The sequence below is a fragment of the Heloderma suspectum genome, chromosome 8 (assembly GCF_057233095.1).
Source record: "Heloderma suspectum isolate Gila_16-S chromosome 8, 16-S_ref, whole genome shotgun sequence".
Classification (NCBI taxonomy): Eukaryota; Metazoa; Chordata; class Lepidosauria; order Squamata; family Helodermatidae; genus Heloderma; species Heloderma suspectum.
In genome coordinates, this window is record NC_139465.1 from 8178955 (window position 1) to 8201279 (window position 22325).

Genomic DNA, 22325 nt, shown 5'->3' on the forward strand with positions numbered 1-22325 from the left:
GAGGATGTCTGGCTCAAGTTCAGTGACTGCACTATCATGGCTATCAGGGACATTCAGATCTTTCCTGTATAGTACTTCTGTGTATTCCTTCCACCTCTTCTTAATCTCATCTGCTTCTGTTAGGTCCCTGCCTCCTTTGTCCTTTACCATGCCCATCTTTGCACAAAACTTATGCATGTTTAGACAGAAACAAAAGTCCAGTATTTCCCAGCGTTCCCCAGCCAGCTGGGAGTTGCAGGACTTTTTTTCCCCTGAATAAAAATATTTTAGGGCACAATCCTATGCATTTTTAGACAGAAATAAAAGTGCAATAACTCCCAGCATTCCCCAGCCAGCTGGGAGTTGTAGGACTTTCACCCCCTGAGTAAACATGCATAGGGTTGCACCCTTCAATAAACGGTGCACAAAACTGCAGTCTTACAGTGCAAACCTGTACATATCGACTCCCTGGGTTCAATGGGATTTATCCCCAGGTATATAGGATTGCAGGTCGGAATTAAGATTGCCGGGAGAATTATCAACAACCTCAGATACGCAGATGATACCACCCTAATGGCAGAAAGCGAAGAGGATCTCAAGAGCCTTGGGAGGAAAGCTATGGCAAACCTAGACAGCACAGTAAGAAGCAGAGACATCACCTTGCCGACAAAGGTCCGTCTAATCAAAGCTATGGTTTTCCCAGTAGCAACTTATGGCTGTGAGAGCTGGACTATAAGGAAGGCTGAGCGCAAAAGAATTGATGCTTTCGAACTGTGGTGCTGGAGAAGACCCTTACGAGTCCCCTGGACTGCAAGGAGGTCAAATCAGTCCATCCTAAAGGAAATCAACCCTGACTGCTCATTGGAAGGACAGATACTGAAGCTGAAGCTCAAATATTTTGGCCACCTAATGCGAAGAGAAAACTCTCTGGAAAAGACCCTGATGCTGGGAGAGATTGAAGGCAAAAGGAGAAGGAGACGGCAGAGGATGAGATGGCTAGATAGCATCACCGATGCAATGAATATGAACTTGAGCACACTCCGGGAGAGAGCGCAGGACAGGAAGGCCTGGCGTGCTATGGTCCATGGGGTCACGAAGAGTCGGACATGACTGAACGACTGAACAACAACAACAATATAGGATTGCAGCCTTAGCCATTCAGTGCCACTGATCCGCTTTTGAAATAGTTCGTGTGCCCCTTCTGCACTGCATGCTTCCTTGCTCCCTTTGCCTAAGCATGACTGGTGGTTACATTGCTCTGCCAGAATTAAGGTCTTGTCCATTATAGATCTATAGGCTGTTTGGAGCGAACTCGCGACTCGTTTTCTCAGAGCAGTGACAGCCAAAGCGCTTCTCCCCGACGCTCTTTCGCCACTCTCAACATGGCGGACGTGCTAGTGCGGCGGCGCGTCTCGCCACGTTCACGATGGCGGGCCGGAGGCGTCGCCGTACATTTCCCCGCCCACTCTCCATTCTGATTGGCCGAGATTAGACCTATTCTCTGAGGATGCCCAATCGCCGCCTTTGTCTGTTATCCGCGCCCTGAAAAGGGGCGGAGTTCGGCTGCCCACCTTCCCCGCATTTGCCTGAGGAGACGATTTGCGCTCGAGGGGCAGAGACGGGAGGAAGCGTCGGCTGGGCCGGGGCTAGCATGCGCCGCTGGGGCTCTTGCCTGGCAGCGCGGCGGCTCTTCCGGCCCCTCGCCCTCCGCTCTTCCGGCCGGCCGCGGCCTAGCGCCGTTGCTATAGCAACCGGGGCCCGCTCGGGCCTAGCCGGCATGGAGGAAGCGCTGAGCCGCGCCGTGCCGCCGCTGCCGCCTTACGAGACCCGCGAGAAGGCGGCGGCGCCGGCCGGGGCCGCCCTGGAGCAGCGCGGCGCGGAGTTCATGCGCTACTACCGCGCCCTGGAGAGCGGCAAGCCGCGGGCCGAGCTGCTGGTCCGCCTGGCGCGCGACTTCGGCGTCGAGCACGGCCGGGTGGCCGAAGTGAGCGCCAAGGTGCTGCGGCTGCAAGAGCAGCTGGAGGCGGCGGCGCGGGGGATGGGCGACCACGAGCCCGGCGCCCTCCTCCAGGCCGAGGACCGGCTCCGGCACTACCTCACGCCGCGCTACCGGGGCCTCTTCCAGCACCTGGGCAGGCAGGAGGGCGGCCTCCGCTTCCTGGTGGATCTCCGCAAGGACCTGCTCGAAGCCCTGGCGGCCAGGGAGGCCGAAGGGCCGCACGTCAGGGTGAGCCCCGGAAGGGTTCGGAAGAGTGTTCGGGGTGGTTATTAGGGAGGCCGCTCCCCTCCCCCCTCCCTCCCCGTCCCCTTTAGCAGCAGCCCGTCAGGCAGAGATTCAACAGGGCAAGTTCCCCGATGCCCGTATCATATGTCGCCTTTGCAGTTGTTGCAGTTCTTTTCTTTATCTTGTTCCGAGGAGGTAGCATAGTTGGCTCTTCTCCCCACCGCTACCACCCGTTTTTCTCTCCCACAACAACCTTGGGAGGTAGGCTAGTTCTCAAAAGTCCCGCGAGTGAGTTTTCTGGAGGAGGGGTAGGGTAGTTGGGAAGAAGGACCTGTATCGAAACTTTCCCCTAGGCAGGGGTGGGCGACTGGTGTGGTGGCCCTCCGGGTGTTGGGCCTCCAACTCCTGTCATCCCTCACCTTTGGCTGTGCTGGCTGGGGCTGATGGGAGTTGTAGCGCAAATCACCCGGAAGGCCACGCGTTGCCCCGCCACCTCAGTCCGATGGTGTATCTGCTACACAGCATGCTGGAAATAAGTGGTGGGGAAAGTTTGTCTATTTATATTCTTGATTGTACCCTGCTTTAAGGTAACTTTATACTGAAAAGAGGGTAATCACTTTTATAAGAATAACTAAATGGTATAAGTCCCCAGAAAGGCAGGTGGGACCATATATATCAAAAGGAATAAACACACATTTTAAAAACCTACTAGTTGCTAAAAAAAAGTGATAAAATAAAACATTAACAGTTATTAGAAGTTGTGATTCTTGTTTATTTCATAAAAAATATCGATGACAATCTTACCCCTTTCTCCAAGAAGTTTAAGGTGTGGCATGTATGGTTCTGCACCCTTTTCACTCCCTCCCGATTTGATATTTACATAACCTTGTGGAAATCAGGACTGGATTGACTGGCTGGGTCAGCTTCTGAAGAGCATTTTGAACCTGCCTCTCCCTAGTCCAAGTTTGACACTCCATTGGCAACCTGTTCTCAAAGGAACTGCTTAGTTTGATCAGACCAAAAGCCTTGGTTCCAACAGCAGCCAGCCGGATGTGAGGATTTCAGATTTTCTTTGGCATTAAAGGGAGGTCCAGCAAACTTAATGGGTAGTAAACTGCCTCTGAACCTTGAGTTTCCATATAGCCATCATGACTATTGGCCACTCAGACTTCTTGTGCATGATACAACATAGGAGTGGGAGTTGAGAATTGAGGTAGGATTGGGGAGTTTTGGAGTGTGCAGTGAATTGTGGATAGGAAATATGTGGCAGTAGGAGGGGTTCCAACGTAGTGAGAAAGCCAAAGAATTATTTCAGAGGGTGAGACTTTAGTATGGGGTGTTTGAGCAGGGTAAGTTGGGGTAAAGGGGAGCAGGATGGCTCATGTAAGAAGTGGAGAAAAATGTGCTACTACATGAGTGCAGCGGAAAAAAAAAAATCTCATCACAGGAGTATGCAATGTCTTGATACTCCTGAAAAGTCCTGGCAGACACTCTTATCAGGGCAAAGTTCATATGTTAGTGCCAAGATTCTGTTTCAGCTGGATCAGAGCAGCACATGATAGTGATGTGCTACAGAGAATATAGCAGCGCTAATAATATACTTGGCATTAGCAAGGAATGCTGAGTTACAGCATGGAAGGAGCAATTGAAAATATTCTTGCACTAGCCTTGGGATGAGGCAAGTGTCCCATGAGTGCTTGCGTTTCTGGAGTTTTAAGGACTTTGACCACAAATCTTATTGAGAGAGGAAAAAAGTTTACAGAATGCTTTTATGCACGTCACAACATATACTGGACCATTTTGTTTCTGTGTCAGTCTCTGTATTCGGGACTAAGAAAACAAAAAAATATGTTCTAGGCACCACCAAGAAGAACACTTGTAAGAAATCTGTTCAGGATTAAAAACATTACACATTTATTTCAGGGCATAGGGCTAATGTTCAGATCACCCAGCTTTCAGCCACTTTCATTCTTGGCAATGTCCTTTGGTGACTTTGGAAGTGAATTCTGATCTTCATGGCTGAAAAAAGTGCCAGGCACCATAACATTTGACCACGATACCCCATTGCTGCTTTAGTTTCATTTGTGTATATGGCTGGCACTTAACCAGCTAAAGCCCACTTGCTAGACCCTTCAAGTTTAATTCTGCTGCCCAGAAATTAGAACCCTTTTCTGCACCTGGCTTTTCCGTTTTGTACCCCCACCCCCCATGCTGTCCCACCAACCATTCTGGAAAGTGCCACTGCCAGATTTTAATCATGTTTTCCATCTGGATAGGTAACAGTTTAGCAGGAGCAAAATGTGTAATCCTGAAATGTTATTTTAAAATGAAGTTATATGGGACTCTGCTACCAGTTAATACAAATTGGAAATTTGCAAATTGGAACCGCCAGAAGCCTCAACCTATAATCCTGCTTTATTTGCTACAATGTAAATAGCATCCTGTAGTTTAGCAGTGTATGCCAACAGGACAGTTAATCCTTGTGAACGTCCTTCTTTTGTGCCAACGTTTGGTATATCTTGCTGAGGTTCATCTATTATTTTTTTCATTTCTCTACCATCCAATAGCCAAAGCTGTCTGGGTGGTTCACAATCTACACTCATGAGTGTTGCTCAAGTATTCTGGAGTGACATCTATATGTTGCAGCTAAGGCGGGTTGATAAACAGTGGTGTAATGGAGCCAGGGCTCACAGGGTTGAAGGGCCTGGTCATGTTTAGCAGGGATGGTGATGTCATCTGACAACACCTTCAGGCTCCCCTTTTCATTCTGAGCTTAGCTGCAATCCTCACAGTAGCTAGGAGGAAAATGGATTTTCCCAGTAACGATATGTTATTGCAAGCTTGGTTTTGAATGGACAGTTAAAGGTCCCTTAGCTTTGCAAAAGACCTGCTCCTAATGGAAATAAAACTTCTAGGTCTGGTTTGTTGACAAGGATCAACACAGTAGCCTGCAATTTTTGGACTCCCGTGTGACTATGGGGACTGTTACGATGAGTGCCTGCACTTCAAAGTTTACCACTATACCACTGGCAGCAAACAGCGGTGCAGTAGTGACTGTTGAGTTGGACCTTTGTACTGGTTCTGGGAATTTTCACACATAACCCTGTGAGCTGCTACAATAGTACAGCAACTCGTAGGATGAGGCAATCGGCTGCAATGGTTTCCACATGTATTTATTCTCTTCCCTAATGGCGCTACTTCTAGACAATGCATGACTGAGTATATTGCAGTCATAAATAAGATTGGTTTGGTCATTAAGGTCCAAGGGCTGTTGAGATATGACTGAACTATATGTTTTTAGACATGATTTGCTGTCTTCATCTTGCTAGTCTTGCTACCATGACCGAGGCTGAGGTCATTGGAGCCCTATTCTTGATGAGCCAGTTGTCCTAGGCAGCGGTAGAACTGTAGCCTGTTCCTATAGCTCAGAGCATCTAAGCAGAAATACTGAATGCTGAATTATGTGAACAGTGAATTGTGGGGTTTATATTTAGAGAAGGAGCACATCCCTCAAAATACGGATGAATTTGTATTCAAGATTAGTATTCTTAAGGTTAAACAGTCACCAGGATCAAGAGCAATGGCCCAGAGAAAATGACTAGACTCCTTAGTGACTAGTTGCTAAGAAACAGTAAATGTCTTTCTGCTGAATTTGTGGAAGATGATAGATACTTGTGACCTAGGTGCAGCGCTTCTGTTCAGGCATGTCTACCGGCAAAAGTTCAGCTATAGACTTTATGGTAAAAAGATTTTCTCTGAGAATATAAAAAATGTACTTCGGTAGCATGGAGGACAATCTATTTTTAAGTGCCAAGGAGATTTTGCTTCTTTTCTTTTTTAAAGGCGCAATGTGCTCCAGAACTCTTTTTTAAGTCTCATCACCTATAAAGTGTCTTTGCAGTCAGACCAGTAGTAAATCATATGGGTAAGACAAGAATACAGTTTCTAAAAACCGTCTGACTAATGTCTAACTAAGAAGCCAAGTCTTTACAAATTAAGCAAGTATTGTGGAAATTCTAGCTAGGTATATTTAAATAAAACAAACAGGAGAGGATTTCATTCCAGTGAAGACAATCACTCCTTACAAAGGGTGCTTTTAAAGTTAAGTCTGAACTTCTAATTTTATAAGCCACTCATTAAGGTATACATGCATCAAGAAGATAACTTGTGCATGCTACTATATTTCCATTATGGAAGTAGACAAAGGGTGGGGAGCCCTTTGAGGGCCCAACATCTCAAGCTTCAGTTGAAATGAACAGCTGTTCTAATTATGTTTTGCTGTGCTTGGTTGTAGGAGGTGGCCAGAGATGTTCTTATGTCCTACTGCAATTTTTGGTTAGAACTGCAGTCCTCGGTTCTAACCAACAATTATGCATATGACTTTATGCAAGGATTGCCTGGATGAGACCTGGCTTGGGGATCCCAGAAGATATTAAGAGTGAGTGTGTGTGTGTGCGTGCAGGAAGTGTGTGAGAGAGGGGTGGGTGGGCAGGGAAGCAAAAAGTCTTATGAGAGACTGGCATGGGTGCTTTCATCCCAGTAATTAGCATACATGATATAAATTGGACACAGGTTCGGATATTATGGCAGGGTTCAGACAATCATGGAGGTAAAAGAAGCAATTGTGGTTTTCCTCCCAGTGCGCTCTGAGTGTGCGACCACCATTTGCATAATTACCTGAGATGCAGCATGGGTTGATGTGTCGTCCAAGCCTAGTGTGTGGCAGAGGTGGCTTCTTACCCTACAACCCATGACTTGCAGTAGGGGTTGTAGGGTGGGTAAGAAGCCACCCCCGCCATGCCATGTGGTGGGTTTGTATGACATGAACATCTTGGGTAATTATGCAAATGGCAGTCATGGGGTCAGGGGAAAAAGCCACAATGGCTTCTTTTACCCTGTGATTGTCTGAGCACCCTCTGTCTCTGGGTTCCTGTCTTGACCTTTGAGCCATGCTATTTGCCAAGTATACTAATTCTGCAGGTGTTAACTTTTGAAGTTTCTTTCAGACCTTGCAACTGTTAGATTTAGAACTGTGCTGTTACTTATTTACAGCATTTTTACCCTGCTATTCAGCCAAAAAAGGCTCTCGGCGTACCTTATACAGATTAATAATAACACAACCCCTCCTCTCAAGCTTACAATCTAAAAGACACGGCACAAAAGGAAAAGAGATTGGGAGGGAGGAGGAAAGAAAGCAAAACGGCTGGGTTCTTCCTACCCCTCATGAGTTCGTCTTGTTTTCAGTGGGCATGCTTTGATTATTTTTTGTGAAGTGTGTGTGTAGCGGGGGGCGGGGTCATTCTCCTGGTTTTTCCATTGCAAGGTAAAGTTAACCGGGTAACAGTTCTATATTTATGTGAGGCTTGGAGTTCAGAACATTCTTCATATACAGAAAGGAAAGCACCAAACAAGAGCTTTCAAGCTTCAGCAGTTCTAAAATAAGGGGAAAAGATTTTCAGTGATATGCCCCTGGACTGAATTAAGTTCCCTACCCCTCTGTTAGAGCCAGGACATAACTACTGGCTGTGGGTTTTGGGGGGTGGGTGGAAGAGTGGGAGAGAGATAATTTAATGCCATGGGTGGATTGCTGTAGAATGAAATATGTCTTTGGTGTACATTGTTTGGCGCCAATGTACTAATCTAGTAGCATAGCATATTAAAGGATAAAATGTTGTTTTATTATATAAAAGCTTTCATTGTGGAATTTTTGAAGTAATTACCTTAGCCAAGATCTCGCTCTCTCTCAATCTCTGATGTATGCCTTTAAGTACTTCAATTTTTATTCTTGTAAGAGCATTATGGCAGACTTTTATGCTTCGGTGAGATTGTTCTGAGATCACAGTTCATGAAAATGTTAATACGCTGTTCCTCTTTCAATAAATTTGCAAGTGAGTGAGGATGTCCTGTGGTAGTTTACCTCGATAGAACACTCATCAGCCTAATGCCTCCTGGGTGAATTGACACTTTCTATAACGAAGTTACATTTCTGTGCTCAAACTGAGGTCAGTGGTAGATGAGTAGTGTTTTCTTGATCATCTTTCTAAACAATTTACAAACACTTAGTTCAGCTTCTTATATATGATTTCAGAGAATGTTAAGTATTTCATCTGGATGCTAGCAGATGAAATTCAAAAGGAAGGAAATACTTGCTGTAAAATCTTACAAGAAAGACTTAGCTAGCTCCTCTGTGTTCATCACTGGCTTCATCTTTGGTAACTCCAGTATTGTGCATTTTTTCTTATAATGTAGCCCTCCCTTTTCAGTCAGTTTGTTTTAAAGCGCATACTACATAAGGCAGTGCAGTGTCAGGGAATGAAACTCTGGGGGATTCTTTGGAAAGCCAGTAACTGACTGCAGTAGAAAATGCTCCCAAGGTCAGTCAGTCTAGCCATAAATTGGAGCAAATTCAAGTACCAAGACAGGCAGGAGAGCTTTTTTACAGTACTTCTGAAGAGGTTGAACTGTGTTGATGCTAAACCCTCAGCTGCTGATGTCCCTGTAGAGCAATGGTTCTCCAACTGACTTTGAGAGGAGTGATAACTTGGCGGCAGCGGTCACTTACCACATTGTACATTGATGAGGGCTGTTATTTCCATAGGCAGGCACTTTGTAGGAATTTTAGCTTCTTAAAATTCAGCTTACATACTGCACAACTGTAGAAAAACATCTTGGTATGTCAGAATCACTCAGAAGAGTATCTGCCGAAGTCCAACATTGTATGATGCAATTTCATCTGTGTGAACTGGGCCACAACTTCACTCCTCCATGCCACCCCTATTTTCCAAAAATGTGTGGTAGTGGGAGGTGTAGTTTTGCTTGATGCTTGATCCTGCTTGCATTGGCTGATGGCTGGCCAAGCAGTCTCCCTGACCTATACTTGGGAAATACTAATGCAGAGATGGAATAATGCTCTCTGCCTCATTTTTTGAAGGGTCACTAGCTAAGGATAAATATCCTTAAATAAGGTTGTGTTAGGCCACCTTACATTTATTTTTTATATTTATCCTCCTCATTTGCCAGAACACTCTGGGAAGCATATATAAACAGTGTGTGGACATGCAACTTAGTTCAGTTGAGAATCCAAGTGATTAGCAAAACATGCAAATAGTTGTCCCTGCTATTTGAAGTGTGGCAGGTAGTGAGTGTGTGTGTTTTCTGTTTATATGCTTGTATGTAAATGGTTTTTATATTATGTACAATATTGTATTTTTAAGGCTTTTAATCTTTGCAAACTGCCCAGAGAGCTTTGGCTATTGGGCAGTATAGAAATGGAATGAATGAATTAATGAGTGACCAGACAGAGAGAGCTTATTTGGTGGCACTCCATTTATTGAACTCCCTAGAGAGGAGGCTCGCCTGGCACTCACCCTGCTATCTTTTAGGTGCTAGGTGAAGGTTTTTGTTGTTGCTGTCATTGTTTTTAGCCTTGAGCTCTGGGCCTTTTAATCTGTTGGTTATTGTTGGTTTTTAGAATATTTAGGTTGTGATTTTTCTTGTGAATTCTGGGAGCTGGTTAAATAGTGGTATAGAAATACAATCAATCAATCTTTGGGGAAGAGAAGGAAGATTATTAAAAAAGGGGGGGCTACACCTGCAATCCTATGCACACTTACCTGGGAATAAGTCTCATTGAACTCAGTGGGACTTAGTTCTGAGTAGAGACATATAGGATTGGGCTGTAAGAGGTCCTCTTTGCTGTTGTGAAACTATACTGTTATTCTGCTGAATTGATAAGATGCTTTTTTCATCTTTCTCCATTTGCAGGAAATGAATGGTGTGCTAAAGAACATGCTGTCGGAATGGTTCTCCACAGGATTCCTAAACTTGGAACGAGTTACGTGGCAGTCGCCTTGTGAGATTCTTCAAAAGATTAGTGAGTAAGTGCCAAGAATTGCTGAGGAGTATGCATATGTGAGTCTTTTAAGTTCAAACAGTCTCGGGGCCTGCTTCAGACACAAATGTGTAGATTCAAAGTTACATCGTGTTTTGATAACTTATTTAGGGGGGTGAGGGGAATGTTAATGTGAAAGAACAGTAGGACTTTTATGAATGTCTGTTGTCTGTATTAAAATGTAATTGTTATTGTTTTTTTAGCAGTGAAGCTGTGCATCCTGTTAGAAACTGGATGGATATGAAGCGCCGAGTTGGTTCTTATAGAAGGTGCTATTACTTTGCCCACTGTGCAATACCTGGAGAGCCATTGATAGTTTTGCATGTTGCACTCACAGATGAAATATCCAGCAGCATCCAGGTATAGTTGGCTGACTTTGCTTGTGAGTGGGAGTATTCTATCTCAGATGTAGGTTGCAAGTTAATCATAGATCAGGTCTTGAGCTTGTCACTGCACAGCATTTCTAAGCAGACTCCTGAGAGCCAAGGAAGTAAAACAGCTTTTTTCTCATGGGAGAAAGTGTGATTGCAACAAATGTCTTAAAGTAGCCTTTCAAAGAATTCCACAAAAGTTACTAGCCCATAAAATATTTAATCATCCCACCTGCCCAAACATAACCTCTATTAGACTTTACTGGCTTAAAAGAAATAATAATATAGTATGTGCAGCTTCCATACTTGGTCATCTGGAGGCAGTTGTTTCTCTCCATGGGCAACTAAGTGAGTCACTACTTACCAGCTTGTCTTAATAGTTGAGAAGGATAAGCCATTGAGAATGATAAACTAGGTTTCTTATTCTTTTGTTTAATAGTGTTATTGAAAGCCATCTAAAATGGGAACAGAGTGCTTTTATACATGTCTTTAGAAATATGATCCCCCCCCCCCACTTTTATATGTATTTCCAATACTTTTCTTAGGGGTAATAGCTTAGTTCAGACATAACTCCAGACTGTGGTTAAAGGAGCTTTATGGTTTTGTATGATGTCCAGTTGGCCAACCAATTTCAGAAAATGTAGTTCAGTGTAGGTTTGCAAACTATGGTTTGCAGTAAGATCCACTTATTTAGTTATTAAAATGTTTATATAGTGATCTTCATCATATTTGTATTTCAGAGTGGTGTATGATATTTGAATTGACAAACGGTAGTTATGTCTGTTGCTCTGCTTCTGGAGACCACTTGCACTTACAGTGAGAATGCTGAAAATAGAAGGAAAACATGCATGTAGCTATTAACCTCTGTTAGGGGTTCTAAGTGACGGTTAGTGCAAACACTGGTTTGGTGTGATGTCTGAATTGAGCAAGTGTAGCGTGGCATTGAATATTTGCACACTCCAGCATTACACAATGTTAGGGATTAGAATACTGCTCATACGTTACAGCGGTGTTACCGCTTTTTTGTGTGTGAACTTGGTAGACTTAAAAATACCTTTTCCTGAGACTCGCTTTGGAGCTTGCATATGTCCAGCCAAACTTCCACATTTGTCTTTTTCTGCTTAGCACTAGGGATGGGCAAACACACAATTTTCATGCTGTTTAGGCTTTCCTTTTCCCACCCTAATGCTTAATTCGCTTCATTCTCACTCATGAACGTGAGAGTAGGCTGTTTTTCTTTTCTGAACAGGAAAAGTGTGCATTTTCAAACAGGGAAAAAGCATACTTTTTCACACGTGCTCTGAAATGTGAACTCCCCCCACCCATTAATTAAAGTGGGAAAATGTGTCCTTTTTGAAAAATGTGCAATTTAAAGAGTGCATTTTACAAAAAGGATGCATTTTGCAAACACAATCACAGACTTGAGAATGTGCATGCTTTTTCTGAAAATTGCGTTTGGGGTTGTGAGTGGGACATGTTCATCAATTTTTTGAATGTGAACGAAATTCTCATGCATCCGTACTTAGCACCCCCCAATCCTGACTCGCAAGCTGCTTCTGAAACTCCAAGGTGTTTCAAAAGAGGTTTGGCATGTGGTGTTGGAGAGAGCAGTTGCTCAGTTGAAAATGAGTCAGATGCCTAGCCACGTACACAAAGCAGGTTTTTTGGTTCACAGGATTGTGACCCATATTGGATTAATTGGGTTGTGGAATGTAAAGCTGTTCGAATTCTGACAGTGATCACTGTTACTAACCATGTTAATCTTTCTCTAGGCCATAGTAAAAGAGGTTCTTTCTCTAGAAGTGGAGAATCTGAACAAAATTACCACGGCAATTTTCTATTCAATCAGTTTGACTCAACAGGGCCTGCAGGGTGTGGAGCTGGGAACATATCTCATCAAGCGGGTTGTTAAGGAACTACAGGTACGTGCAGAAAATTTCGATCTGGATGTTGTACTAGACATCTGACTTGTATGTTCATTTATTTTAGGACTCTAGTACTTGAAATGCAACACATAGGAACATAAGAAGCTGCCTTATATTGACCTGGTTCACATGATCACAGCACCACACCATGACTTCTTTAAGTGACAGTGGGTTGTGACATGTGTCAAGAGGAATTTGAATATTCAAGCTTTGACCGCTGCTTGTGTTATCCTAACCCAGCGGGGTAGCTTGTGCGAGGGTTGTTTAACCCTTGCACAACCCACCTCCTCTGGGTTTGGATGACATAAGCTGTAGTTGTGGCTTGAACATTCAAAATGGCTGTCTATCCACGCCGCAGCCCACCGTGGCTTAAATAAGCCTATGGTGGGGTATTTGTACTAACCGGCCCACAGAATGAAGCTATTGATCCATCTGCCTCAATATTGTCTACACCAGGGGTCGGCAACACGCAGCCCACCATAGCCTATTGTGTGGTCCCTGCTGCTGCTGCCGCCGCCATTGCCACCCCCACCCCCCAAATCCCAGCAATTCTGCTAGGCAACAAGGCATGCAGGGAGCATGCACCTTGTTTCCTGGCAGAATGGGTCTCCCAACAGCATCATTATGTGGGTAGCACAATTCTGCTGGGAAAGGAGTGCTTTGGTTCCCTGCAGAATTGCTGGGATTCCAGTGGCTCAACCACTTCTAGCATTGACAGGTAGGGGTGCAGTCCTGCAGTCTTCCAAGGTGACCAGTCCAGCCCTCCAAATGTTCCCACTACTGGTCTGTGCTGACTTGCAGCCGTGCTCAAAGGTTTTGGACAGGAGTCTGTTTCAGCCCTATGAGACATCAAGGATTTAACCTGAGACCTTCTGCAGGCAAAGCAGGTGCTCTGTCACTGAGCTACAGCCTTTCCTTCTAAGGGTATGCAAAAGGTCTGAATATGTGGCTCTGAAAAGGCATGCTCCAATGTGCAACTTGTTAAACTCAACATCCAAATGACTTATATCTGATTAAAACATGCAGTAGTCTGGTAGAGTTTCAAAATCCTAAAGTATCTCTTTGGTATGTTGATTATAAAAAAATAACACCGTTTCTCTTGTCACCTCATCCATTGCTTGCCATTTATGGTGTTGCATCCCCTTGCTTCTAAGCAGCTAAAATAAGTTGCATGCTGTAGTGAGGTTCTTAGGTAACTTTACATTTTATGTAAGAGTAGTTAGATAAGGCAAACCTCTAGTATTATTCAACTCTCTTACACAAAGCGGAGGGTTTTGTTGTTGTTGGGTGGGAGAAATAGAGAGTGCAGTTGCACAGTAGTGCAGTAATGGTCTAATTCATATAAGTAGCAAATGAAGTAGTAAATCTATTCTGAACAGTGTCACTTCAAATTATAGGTTGTTGTGGTGGGAGGGGGTTGCATGGTTGAATACTTTTGCTTGGAAAAAATCCCCCAAAAATGTTCCCCAAACACTCCACATAAAAAAATGGCCAAAGCTATAGTTTGAGGGCATTTGAGGCAGCCACCTTGCTGAAGCTAAACTGGTTTGGGTCTGGTCGGGAACATACCCAGATTGCACACTTGGTCCTTCAGGAGCGGTGCAACCCCATCAAGGGCCAGATGTAATCTTCTGTTGAGATTAGTTGGTTTCCCTACCCATAGTAATTCCATGTTGTCTGGATTAAGTCTCAGCTTGTTTGCCCTAATGCATCCCAAAGCCACCACCAGAAACTGGTTCAAGAGTTCAACAGCCTCCCTAGGATCACCAGATAGAAATGGAGTAGAGCTGAGTGTCATCTTCATATTGGTGGCACTTAAGCCCAAACCTCCGAAGTGGTTTCATGTATATTTTGAAAAGCATAGGGGACAAGATGAAACCTTGCAGCATTCTGAGGGCCAATGACCAAGGGTGGAGTAGAAGTCCCCAAGCACTACCTTCCGAGACCTTTCTGCAGGAACAGCCCCACCTCATCTCCCATGATATAAACCCAGCCCTCTTAGTAACACTTCTTAAGGACTATGCAGGCATTCACCTATAATACAGATACAGTTAAAGTGGGGGCGGGACATTGGCAAACATGCAAGTCTTGACCCCAGGTGTCCCTTGTGTCCCACACTACATCAAAGGTTTTGTGCGTAGTCATGCTCAACGTGCAAAGACCTTTAATGGATCCAAGGGCTTTTGGGGCAGGACAGACATGCTCACACATGTCCCATACCCACTTTATTCATAACTGGGTTGCAGGGGGATGCCTGCATAGGGCTTGAGTCTAAATGGTGCGTGGGTTAGCCCCTTATTACAGGTCCAAGGAGAAATTCATTTTGTTAAACTTTAAAGCAGACACTTAAGAATTTGTCTTATTAAAAGTTCAGCCTACTCATTTAAATACCAAAGTAAATTACTTGGTACTGCTCCATTTGCTGGGGTTCATTCCCATAGATATTAATGTGTTGTAATACATTTCTCATGGCTGGATCTGAAATATCCTTTGGGGAGTAAACAATATGGGAAAATAAGATATATCATTATTTGCTTTGTTTTCTCTCATCTATTTGATTAATTCCAAATCACTTAATTTCAAGGTTCTGTAACTTTTAATTTCCCAAGAAAAAGAACATGTTAAATTATTGCTGTCGTGGATATATCAGAATGTGAGGAGACATGCCTTGAGCTTTTGAACTGCAGTGGTGCAAATGTTAACCATTTGAGCACTTGAGCTGAATGTGAATGTCAATAACTGATTTGGGGGTCAGCTTAAGAAGGGGAAACAGAATTGTTCTGAGTACTGTGTCATGAATAAGACACCAGTAGTAATAGAATCGTGTTAAAAGAAACAACTGCAGCAAGGTAATGCTGTCTCTCCTAAATACAGTTTTTGTTTTGGGCTGGGACTCTTACAAAGGGGCTATAGGCTGCAGAGACCTCTGTTAATACCAGCATAACTGAGCATTGGGACTGCTGGTCTGTCTCTATATAAAACAGCTGATTACAATATTGTTAATAAAGAATACCTCCATACAGAATGTTATGACCATGTTTTCCTTTATTGGAGTATTTTCTGTCTCAGCAGTTTCAGGACTAAAAAAAAAGCCACTGTTTTCTGCAATCACACTGTGTACTATTGCTCTAGAACAATCAAATAGATAGACTTTATGTACTGCCAGATAGCCTCCCAGTAAATGTGAACAGTTCAGTAAGAACACGTGTCTTGCCAAGAATGGGGACATTTGGCCTATTTCAGTTACCCTTGCTTATTCAGGTGCTCATCCCTACATTTGACTAACTTTCTGGTGATGGTGTGTGTGGATTCATGGTCAGGTACCCCTATCAAGCTGTTTCTTAGGCAGCAGGAAATAAGCAATGTAACTTGAAAGCCTAACCTTGCATTCTCAAAATACTTATACAGTGGTCTTTGTGTACTTTTTTTTAAAAGCTCTCCCTTCCTAGTTGCTGTTGTAAAGGCTTGAGGGAAGAATGTACTGAACAAGGAAAAACATTCCTTTTCACACATATGCCCATAGTAGTTAATTTGAGACATACAACAGGCCCCAGAGTATGGTCAATATGAAATTAATTGTTTCTTCTGGAGACTTTTATGTTCCCACATGTTAACCACAGTGGGCATCTGCTTGAGCTGCAAAACAAACCAGGTAACACAAAACACTGCACTTTAAAAAAAAAAAGGGGGGGGGACACCTTGGCATATCCAGCAATTAAAAAACTCCCCATCCCTTTATCTGAGTTTGCTTTCACTTTACCCAGTGTGGCACTTCTGCATGTAAATGCCACTGTAGCCTTAGAAACAGCACCTCTGTTGACACTCTTTATAAAAGTAGCTGCAAAATATCACCTATTAACACGTCATGCTGTTAAATCACAGACAGTGCCCAGGATTCAAAGCACGCATTTACTTTTGAAAACATTGTTTTTGTGTGACACCAGGCCATACATTTTGATTCATTTTCCTTTCCCAGGCATCAGTAGAGATGAGCTTAAAAACTTTGCAATGCACTTGATGAAGTGGCCTCTGTCCTTTATAATCTTATGCCACAAATGTTTGTTGTTAACAGTGCCACAAGACATTGTGTGTTCATCTTTGCAATGTGCAGGCTAGGAGTAACAAGGAAGCTTATTTTGAGGAGTGTTCTTTTCTGGTGAGGCTGTTGGTGCCTTAATCCATAATACTCAGGATAATTTCCCAGTACAGGCTTTTTGTTTTTGTGGGTGAAAAATAGGCCATTGCTTCCTTTTTTCCTTGCCTTGGCTAATGCAATGCACTCCTGTTTAGATGAGTCACTGATAATAGAAAGGAATCTGCAACCTTTTGCAGAAGCAGCAACGAAATAAAACCAGCATCTGCTTCTTAATGGTGTGTGGGTTTCTGACAAGGAAATAAACATTAACGGATCTCTACTAGCAACCCTGGAAAGTAGCACATCAATTTAGCAGCAGCATAAATGGCCATGCTTTACTGCATCTATTTATTATTTTCTTCAGGAACTGGCCACATAAGATAAGCTTCTAAACTCAGCCATTCATCAGATATGAGATGCTACAAAAACTAGGTCGTTTTGCCCGTTTGTCTTGTCATTCCTTAAAATAAAAAAGCACACGATTGCTTTTTTATTCTGTTCCCCTATCTCCCCCCCCTCCACAACCCCAAATAGACTCTTGCCTTAATAAATTATACTAAGGTTTACATTTGTTTAGTAAAGAAATGAAACACTATTAAAAGACACATCAGGTTCTGCAAGCCACATGTATGGTAGGCAAAAACTCCTGGAGGAATCGATCCTCCACAAAATGGAACAGCATTTAGTGTTCAGCCTAAATGGCAGAGCTTTCTGTTCTTTTGGCTAAAGGCTAGGCATGGTGATGATGTCTTCTGAAGTCTGAGTAATGGAGAGACCAGGCACATGGCCTCCCTTTCTGCTCTACCTATGAAGAAAAGGGAACCTTGGCATTTCCTTTGCCATTTTCTTTTTTTTTTTGTCAAACATGCTTTTCCCCCCTTTGGCAGTGTGCCTTGTGTTTTATCTTTGTTCTCCTGTCTTAGAGGGGAATTCGGCTGCTCAGCTTGCAACAGCTCCATCTCCACTTTGCCTTCTTTACGTTGCAGTTTAAACAACAAGCTTGTTCTTTTTAAAAATAAAAACCCATAACCCATTAGGTGTTCATTCCTCTAATTTTGATTCTGGATTGGTATGAAAGCAAATAGTCAGGTGTCCTTTTCCAAGAGAATGGTTGCAAATGATTTGGACTATAGAGTTCTTCTGAAAAATAAGAAATACTTTGGGTTCCCCCACCTGGTCTTCAAAGATTTGGTAGGTAAGTGGGACTGCGTGGCAAAGCTCTGCTAGCCGACTTCACGGCTGTGCTAGGCCCTGCTCGGAAGTAAGGAACGGCCCCACCCCTGTACAGCACGCTCCCATTGCACCCATGTGGACTCTGCTGTTCCAGCAGACAGTCCATTCAAGTCAAGGGCAGCTGGCCAGAAGGTGCTTGTGTTCTTCAGCTACATACTTGCTTATCATAGAAATATGAGTGCTGCTTGCCTTACTTCAGTGTCCGGTTGGGCAGGACTGGGATTTTTAATTCTTAAAATGGTTCCTGTCAGCAGCGCCCTAGCTGCCTCTTGCAGTCCCCACCAATAGCCAACTCAGGACACAGATGACGAGGAATTCTTTCCGAGACTATTCCTTTATTACTTTATGACTCTTTCAGATACTAATCACTAGCGACAAAGCAAGGAACAGCACTGGGGAAAGATAGCAGAGTAGCCTAAGCTCCAGGTAAGGCAGTTGGTCCCCGTTTGAAGGAGAACCATGGGAAGATCCTGAACTTATGGGGTAGGGAGAGATCCTCCTTCTTTTCCTTGGGTCCTCGGGACGCGACCGTTGTTTGCGCGCCAAGCGAGTGGTACGCCTCCTTTCGGTGCCCTCCATCTGTCGTCGCTCCCTGCATCTGCGCCGAGCGTCCAGCAAGCCCCCCTCCAGTGCGCTCTCACTGCCAGGGTCACTATCTATCCCAGGAATGCTGGCAGGAGGAATCTCTTCCAGCTGCTGTGCTTGTGAGAGATGAGTGAGCTCCTCTCCCACAGATTGCTGTTCCTCCTCAGAATCAGAACTGCTCTGGGGCTCTATTGGCTCAGTTTCCACCCTGACAGGTCCAAGTCCAAGTCCTATTTCTAGTTGCCCAACACTTGGTTGCATGTTAAATATTTCCTTGTTTGGCTGAACTGGCAACTCTCCTTTGTGAAGGTGTGGAGACCTTGCCACTGATTTCCTCAAGTTCAAGATTCATTTGCTGTGTGAATGCTACTCTGCAAACTCCTTGTGAAATGTTTTCTTTACATAAATTTGCAACCCAGGAAAAATGGAGAGAGTCTGTTTCTGCAAAGGATGGCATGGCTTACTTTTCGAGACTAAGTGGCACAGCTGTCCTGTTGCTCAGTTGCCAAATTCGAACTGGCAGGAAGAAAAACATATTTTTTTGTTCACCAAACAAATTTATATCACTTACCTCAGATTTTCAAGGGCCTGACAAGAATTTGATATCCCCAAATCCTTGGAGTTGCATCTAATATCTGTGAGAGAATGGCTGATCAAGGCTTTACGGTATGGAAACTACCCTGCTGGGAGTTTAATTTACTACCTCGGTCTCTGAATCTTGAGAGCTTGATATGTTGGGAAGAAGATATTTATTTCATTAGGCAGAAATGAGAAACCAGGGATTCTAAGCTTAAATGTTTTTTTACCTGGGTAGGGATGTTTTTCAAATATATTGTGAAATGAAGTTATGGAAGGGATATAAAACTCATAAAACAGCGTGTTCTTGACTTAAGGTGTCATCCTGCTCACTAATGAAGTTAATTGGTCTCAAACCCATTTGTCCTTGCTGATTTAAAAATTGTTCTGATGAATTTCTGGGGAAACTTGACATCTGTTCTTGTGATTGAAGTCCTTATCCAACTGAACCTGGGTAAGGGAAGACATGCTAGAGGTGTACAAAATTATGCGTGCTGTGGAGAAAGTGGAAAGAGAAATATGTCTCCCTCATAATATTAGAACCTGGGCTCATCCCATGAAGCACAGTGGTGGGAAGCGCGGGATAGACAGAAGGAAGGGCATAGTTAAACTATGGAATTCGCTACCATAAGATGTGGTGATGGCCACCAACTTGGATGGTTTTAAAAGAGATTAGGCAAATTAATGGAGGATAGCACTATTAATGGCTACTAATAATGATGACTATATGCTGTCTCCAATATCAGAAGTAGTATGCCTATGTATATCAATTTCTGGAGAACATGAGTGGGAGGGTGCTCTTGTATTCATGTTCTCCTTGTGAGTTTTCCACAGACAGCAGGTGTGAACATAATGCTGGACTAGATAGACCCTTGGTGTGATTCGGCATGGCTCTTCTTATGTTCTTAACTCATTACCAAACATTTTGGCTATTTTTTTTGTCTTTTAATTTAAAAAATCCTGCAGATGGAATTTCCCCAGATCAAAGTCTTCTCTACTCTGTCTCCCATTCCGGGATTCACCAAATGGCTCATTGGACTCCTTTCCTCACAATCCAAAGAAATGGGCAGAAGCAATCCCTTCACGGATCCCGAATATCAAGAAATCTCTGAGATCACGGGAGAACCCACTGTTGAAATTCTAAAACGTCTCTTAACGAACAGTGAGTGGGTACGGTCAGAAAGACTAGTCCGAATTCTACAGCAGCCGCTTATGAGGCTGTGTGCCTGGTACCTGTACGGAGAGAAGCATCGTGGATATGCCCTTAACCCAGTGGCCAACTTCCACCTTCAGAATGGTGCAGTATTGTGGCGTTTGAACTGGATGGCAGATGTGAGCCCCCGTGGAATCACTGCCTCCTGTGGCATAATGGTCAACTATCGCTATTTTTTGGAGGACACTACTAGCAATAGTGCCACGTATCTTGGAATTAAGCAGATCAAAGCCTCAGAGCAGGTTCTCTCCTTGGTGTCTCAGTTTCAGCAGAATAGCAAACTTTAAATAAATGAGGCAGCTTTAAGGAGCAAATACCTGTTTCAACTAAATGGGAATTTTGAGGTGATTGTGCTTTAAAAAGAGGGAGCATTGCTGATAAACCAGCACTCTGTCCCTGATCTCTTCAAGAACCACTACTGAACTGTCAGGTGATTGTCATTGCCTTGGCATGCTTTTCCAGAGAGGGAGAGGACATGATTTGTTGTGGATGATACTTCCTGCAAATGGAAAAAAGCTGGGTAAACTCTCTCTAGTGAAGTGGCAAGCCTGTGGTGACTCCTGTGAACTGTGTGTTGTCCCTACCCTTGCTCAGCCAATCAATAGTCTTGTTTAATCCACAACTTCAAAAGAGCCGTTGAACACCTGAGCGCTCTGACATATTAAAGGGAGAATAGATCAATACCAGGGTTAGTAGATAAAAGAAGCAAGTAAGGAAAGACTTTTTGTCCAAATGCGCAAACAAAACAGCATCCTCTAGCACTTCTCCAATAAGATGTTTGTTTTACACACCCTTCCCTGCTGCTTTGTGTTAAATTCTTTGATCAGGTTGTCCACCTCAGTATAGCACAAAATGCCACCACTAAGTTACTGCTTTACTCCAATGGAGCATTGAAACACCTTGGTGTGTGTTTGTGTATTTTGGCTCCATCCTGACTGCTCTCCGGACTGCAGATGTGTTGCATGAAGTGTCTGCATCTTTACAATAGCTCTGGCTTAACGATTTCACAAGTGAAATCAACAGTTCAAAAACTGAAGCGAGGACTTTGTTTCAAAGGGCTTTATAATGTTTACAGGCTTGTTTTAAACTCGCCTGATGACATTTTTAAACTTTAATTTAAGAAGACAGACAAGCCTGAAATGCACTGCGTTAAAAGGTAAGGCATGCCATATAAACAGGTCTTCTCTCTTGGATATGGCATGGTTACCTGTCCGCAAAGTCTTCTGTGTTTCCAGCAAAGGAAGCTCGTTGTGTTTCAGGAATCATCGCTACCCTGCAGATCAGTGGTGTGGATTTGCCGATATGGTGGGAAGAAGTAGGGCAGCATGAAATCTGTTTCGGAACACAGTCATCTCTTTTTAAAATGGGTGCACATGCCCTTGCGGTCAAATGTAAAGGTATATTGAAGGTGTGTGGCCAATGACTGTGGCTGTTTTAGTTCAAACTGGCTTGTGAAATTTAGTCTCAGTGGGATGATTTCTCTGGTCACATTGCTTCTTGTATATCATGGGAACCAGTCTGCCTTGTCCTTAGGCCCTGTTTTTGGCTGTTGGCCTGCACATCTCTTCCAGCTTGCTGGTATCCACTTTGGGGAGATAGAATGTTTGTGCTTCCATGATGGCACAACTGTTCAGACATATTTTATCCCAGTATTGAGATCCAGGGTCCAAATTACAAGAGACACTCGATATCACCACAGCTCATCTAGTTCAGCACCTTGGGAAATATTCCTTGTCCAACCAAAGTTTTTTTTGGAGATCCCACCACTGTCTCAACCTGGGCCCCATTGCTACTTGCTATTAGAAACAGTTGCAACCCATCTATAAGGCTTGCTTCAAGATAGGTGGTGGTGGGGAAATGCTGCTCCATTTTCACTTATCTCCACCCCCTTTCCAGCACGACTTTTTAGCAGATTTGGTTATTAGGGTGGTGGTTATGTGTGGTGATGGGGTCCAGTCTCTGACAGTTCTGATCATTGCCCTGGGTTTCTAGTGGTATAATAGATAAAAAGACTGAATCTCCTTCAAATGAAATAAATGGGACCTGCAACAAAATGTTGTAGTGTGGAGTGCTCCTGTTCCATCAGCATCCCATGCCCACTGAAAATGTTCAGTCCTCATTGGGCAGTTTTGGGGGGGCCCTCCCGCTTAGGTTTCTTTTCCTAAAGATTTTTTGCATTTCTCCTAATCTTGA

General features: G+C 43.7%; 1 protein-coding gene and 1 long non-coding RNA gene across 2 annotated transcripts in view; one reads left to right on the forward strand and one right to left on the reverse strand.

Annotated features, from left to right (window-relative positions):
* The window catches only part of LOC146338833 (uncharacterized), a 247934-nt gene that overhangs the window by 219142 nt on the left and 6467 nt on the right, over window positions 1–22325 (reverse strand). The gene's annotated exons all lie outside the window — the stretch shown is intronic.
* On the forward strand, window positions 1563–22179 carry MLYCD (malonyl-CoA decarboxylase). Its single transcript, XM_084812859.1, has 5 exons — window positions 1563–2206; window positions 9968–10080; window positions 10298–10454; window positions 12238–12387; window positions 19886–22179. The coding sequence occupies exons 1-5, from the start codon at window positions 1631–1633 to the stop codon at window positions 20417–20419; spliced, it is 1530 nt and encodes a 509-aa protein (XP_084668985.1). The 5' UTR covers window positions 1563–1630; the 3' UTR covers window positions 20420–22179.